Source organism: Dipteris shenzhenensis, chromosome 10 (assembly GCF_047967505.1).
Source record: "Dipteris shenzhenensis isolate YYH24624 ecotype China chromosome 10, Dip_SZ_1.0, whole genome shotgun sequence".
NCBI classification, from domain to species: Eukaryota; Viridiplantae; Streptophyta; class Polypodiopsida; order Gleicheniales; family Dipteridaceae; genus Dipteris; species Dipteris shenzhenensis.
The window spans coordinates 10,178,170-10,182,377 of record NC_141605.1 but is presented as its reverse complement, the minus strand read 5'-3'; the positions used below and the strand labels follow the sequence as shown (position 1 = coordinate 10,182,377).

The window sequence follows — 4,208 nt, the reverse complement described above, 5'->3', positions numbered from 1 at the left end:
TTGGGAGTGCTGCAGTCACTTGGAACAGCAAGAAACAGGCTATAGTCACCTTGTCGATCATAGAGGCTAAGTACAGGGGTGCAGTAATGGCTGCATGTGAGGCAGCTTGGTTGCATAAGCTACTTTATGATATGCATTAGTCTACAAATGGGCCACTTGTCATTTATTGTGACAACATGAGCAATATACACTTGGCAAATAACCCAGTCTATCATGCTAGAACAAAGCACATTGAGGTGCATTATCACTATGTGCGAGAGAAGGTTCTAAGTAGGTTTTATTGATCTAGTTTATGACATCACAGAGGATAAGGTAGCTGACATATTCACGAAGGCATTGGGTGCAGAGAAGCTGCGTAAGTTCAGAGACCTACTTGGTGTGCAGGAATTGGGATTGAGCTCGAGGGGGGGTGTTGAGATATTGAGCTCACCTCGTGATATGCCAGGGTGACCGTTGTGCATTTATGTCACCGATTTGTTAGCTACAGATGCGGTTGGTACACCACCCATGAATAATAGCTAGATGACAGCTATCTTTATGTACTCTAGTTAGTGGCTCAGTTAGTATGCCACCTTGGTTAGCTGAGTTTGGTTTGAGACCCACATATAAGGTTCACCTATTCTTTTGTACTTAGAGTTCTTTTGACTTTCACTACTAAGAAGAGGAAAACTGCTTTCAGCCCTTATCTTTTGTGTATATTCCCCCATTGTGTATGTGAGAAAGCTGCAAGTGAGACTCCTTCCTTCTCTCCCACTCTCTTCATAGAAATTGCTTGCCTCCTTAGATTTTCATGAGAGGGAGAGCCTCTTGCATGAATTAAAATATGAAAGACAACCATTCTTTGATACACCACCTTCCGTTGTCAAGACCTTCCAAGCTACTACGATCAAAGCTAGGGGGGGGGGGGGGAAGAGAGAGAGAGAGAGAGAGAGAGAGAGAGAGAGAGAGAGCATCAACATAGATGCTCGAGCTTCGGAGCTAGAGGAAGTGGCATAGGGGATCCTGATGCTAACTCCTAGAGTTGCACCACTCTCCCCTATTGAGTTGATAGCCTAGATTAGATCATAATACATACATCAGATACTCATTTCATGAATTGAGTGATTCCTCTAGTACTTCAAGAAGGTAATGGAGGACTTCCAAAGTCAGCCAAAAAAGAAGAAAGATTAGACATTAACCAATTAAGGGAGGAATTCCTAGTGTCATTGGAGTAGGAGTTTGGATGTTCTCAAAGGTGGCTATGGTGCTCAACTCTAGAAAAGTAGGGCAAAGTGAAAAAACAAAGGCAAGCCTACTTGGGCACATGCCAATGATTTGAAAAAGGTCAACAAGGAGATGAAGGATATGACCGAGAATTATGATCAATAGAAGCAGGCAGCAAGTGCTAAAAAGGGTAAAGTGGGCCAATCCCACTTAAGCTTTAGAGGCAAGGCTTGATTTCATCATTTCTTCGTAAGTAGCTATGGTTTCTCTTCTTCTATGTAATTTTGAAATGTAGCATCTAAATCATTCAAACAAACATATATTCTTGTAATTTTAGTCCATGAAAATGGGAAGGGTGTGAATGGAGGAGAAATATGCCTATGGAAATGGTATGAAAGTTCTCTTTGGCTTTGCTTGAAGAGAGCAGGCAATTTGTACCCTTCTATGATGTAAGCTCTTTAAACTACACCCCTTTATTTTCAAACGCTCAAATTGAACAACTAGAAGATATACTAACCTCTAACACGTGACAGTGCTTGTTGAACAAGATTGAGATGGAGATGAATTGTTGGCAAATGCCCGCCAAGACAATGAAGCTAGAGCAAGTGGAGGGGAAGTTGAGGAGGAAGACATTTAAGGGGATAGTGGAGATGGAGACAATGATGAGGATGATGGTCAAAGGGATGAGTCCAAATAGGCTATGTATGTAGGATGTAAATATGTAGTAAGATATAGTAGAAAGTCAAAATTGAGGCATAGGCAATTTTATAATCAAATTATGTCAACTAACATATGAAATTGCCACTATATATTGTAATAGAAAATTTTATAAAAAGGGGAAAATTAGGGCTTGGCTAAGCCCTAACCTGCCCCCAAAAAATTTGCACCCAAACAAGAACTTTGATATTTTCGTTGACAACAACCTTGAGAATTTTTACAATAGTCGATATTTCCATCGAAATGGTTTTCTGTCCATATATCGATGGAAATATGGGCCATACTATAATATCGACAGTTTCTCTTCAATGCTAATATCAACAGACATTGCGATGCTTTCCAGACTTTAATTCTTTTTAAAATGTAATCTCCATTGAAAAAAGCATCGATAATGGTGTCAAGGGTTGTAGTGATTTTTCATGTCCTTGATATACCATTGATATGTGGACCAGTGGTGGTATATGGCCATATACTAACTATATATTTCTTGATTACCAAGTCATTACCATTCATGTGGTGATTTAGGATTGGTGATGTGTTTGCATGATCATGAATGTCACTATCTAAAAGGAAAGTAATTATGTGATCTTCCAAACCCAAAGAGGAAGTTGGTCACATTTCACTCAAAGAATGAATATGACTCCTAGAAGTTACTTATATTCAAATATATCCACAAAACCTTCGAAAATGGGTATACACAAGCGTATTTGGACCCCATAACATTAACTAGATAATTATTATACCATTGGTACATGGGTTTATCAAAAGCAAAACTTTTTCTACCAACTAATTAAGTTACCTAATTAGTGGGGAAGCATCCATGACTCTCTTGATGTTTGCATAATAATGCTTGATATTATAGAAAACAATGATTTCATGATTATGAGATACATCTCTTTTGTATTGTGCTTTGTGTTGTGTGTGAATTATTTCGGAGGTTTCTAGATTTAAGAAGGACAAGTAGAGACGACATTTAGTTACAAGGGTGCAAACTGTGTCTTCCATTATCATATACTTTTAGCTATAAGGATGTAAATCCTGTCTTCTATTTCAACTACATTATCATACACTTGTTACATGACTTAATAAAGATTGGAGGATACTTTGTTGCGACTGTATACTTGGCGGATGAACTTTTAGCGTACAATAGAGCTCTTGCATAATGATGCTTGCTACTTGAATGTAAGACGCCGATCTTCACTCTCATAAAAGATGCCGCAAACAGAGATCAATCGAAGAAACCTGTCTGGCGCCACACAGAGTTTCTAACATTGCGCAGATCTCTTCCTTTCAACGTCCTTCCTGCGCCTTCGATCATAGAGCACGCTCCCACTTGCTTGCTTCCATACTGTAGCGCCACGATTACGTGAGGAGGGAGCCAGTCATTCTCCTCATCATCTCGGGGACAAAATGCATCCTCAAGCCTGGACCACTGGGGAACTTTAACCGGTGCAGATTTATAAACACCCCTCCCACCATAATCCGAGCCGGCGCCATTACCAGGAGGGACGAATCCCATGTTGCTGCTTGTGAGTTGCCCCGAAAAAGAAGTCACCCCAGCATTCCAGGCTATCGACTTGCCTGTCTGTTGGTTCAAAGACAAAGAGCTTGATACTCCCCACACGTCCTCTTCTTCCAACTCGATGATATCGGGCGGGTCTGCGGGGCTTAAATAGCTGTAAACTGGCGGTGTAAAATCAAAGAACTTCCTTTTGCTTAGAGCACTTACAGTGGGAATTAGCTTCCGTTCCTTGGCTTTATGGACAAGACTGCTGGCGATCATCTCGAAGTCATCAGACAGAGCAGCACTACTTTTGGCCGTCATATTGTGTGAATACAAGTTCGCTTGCCTTAATATTATCCCTTCCTGGAGAATAAGCTACAAAGGCAAAAGAGCTACTCCGCTTGATCTCTGGGTTGTGGTGCAAGACTGGCGGGGGAGGGAGGCGCGGCTGGAGGAAGGGTAAGCAGCACCTGGGAATACCGCGTATGGATAACCGGGAATGCACACTAGACTCACAGCCCCACAGGTCGACAATACAGAATTTGCGAAACAATGAAGCGCGAATGGGAGAGTCGGTCGAAATAACGAGAGCGAGCGCGCGCCGCTCTCTCTCTGGCTCGCTCTCCGCGCAAGCTTCAATGTCGTCATAGACAGTGCTTCGTGCAAGGCACCCTTCACTAAATAAGAACGCAATAGCTGCCGTGAGCGTGTCGATAGCAGACGTGTTCATGTTCACAACCTCATTCCGCTGCTTCGTATCTGTCATTTTGTTTGACGCTGGTAT

The 4,208-nt window shown here is 41.8% G+C and overlaps 1 protein-coding gene across 1 annotated transcript; it reads right to left on the bottom strand.

The window, feature by feature from the left end:
- Positions 1–3,051: 3,051 nt before the first annotated feature.
- Positions 3,052–3,851, bottom strand: LOC147897387 (protein S40-6-like). The gene has a single exon (XM_087380976.1). The coding sequence runs from the start codon at positions 3,743–3,745 to the stop codon at positions 3,149–3,151; it is 597 nt and encodes a 198-aa protein (XP_087237102.1). The 5' UTR covers positions 3,746–3,851; the 3' UTR covers positions 3,052–3,148.
- Positions 3,852–4,208: the final 357 nt, after the last annotated feature.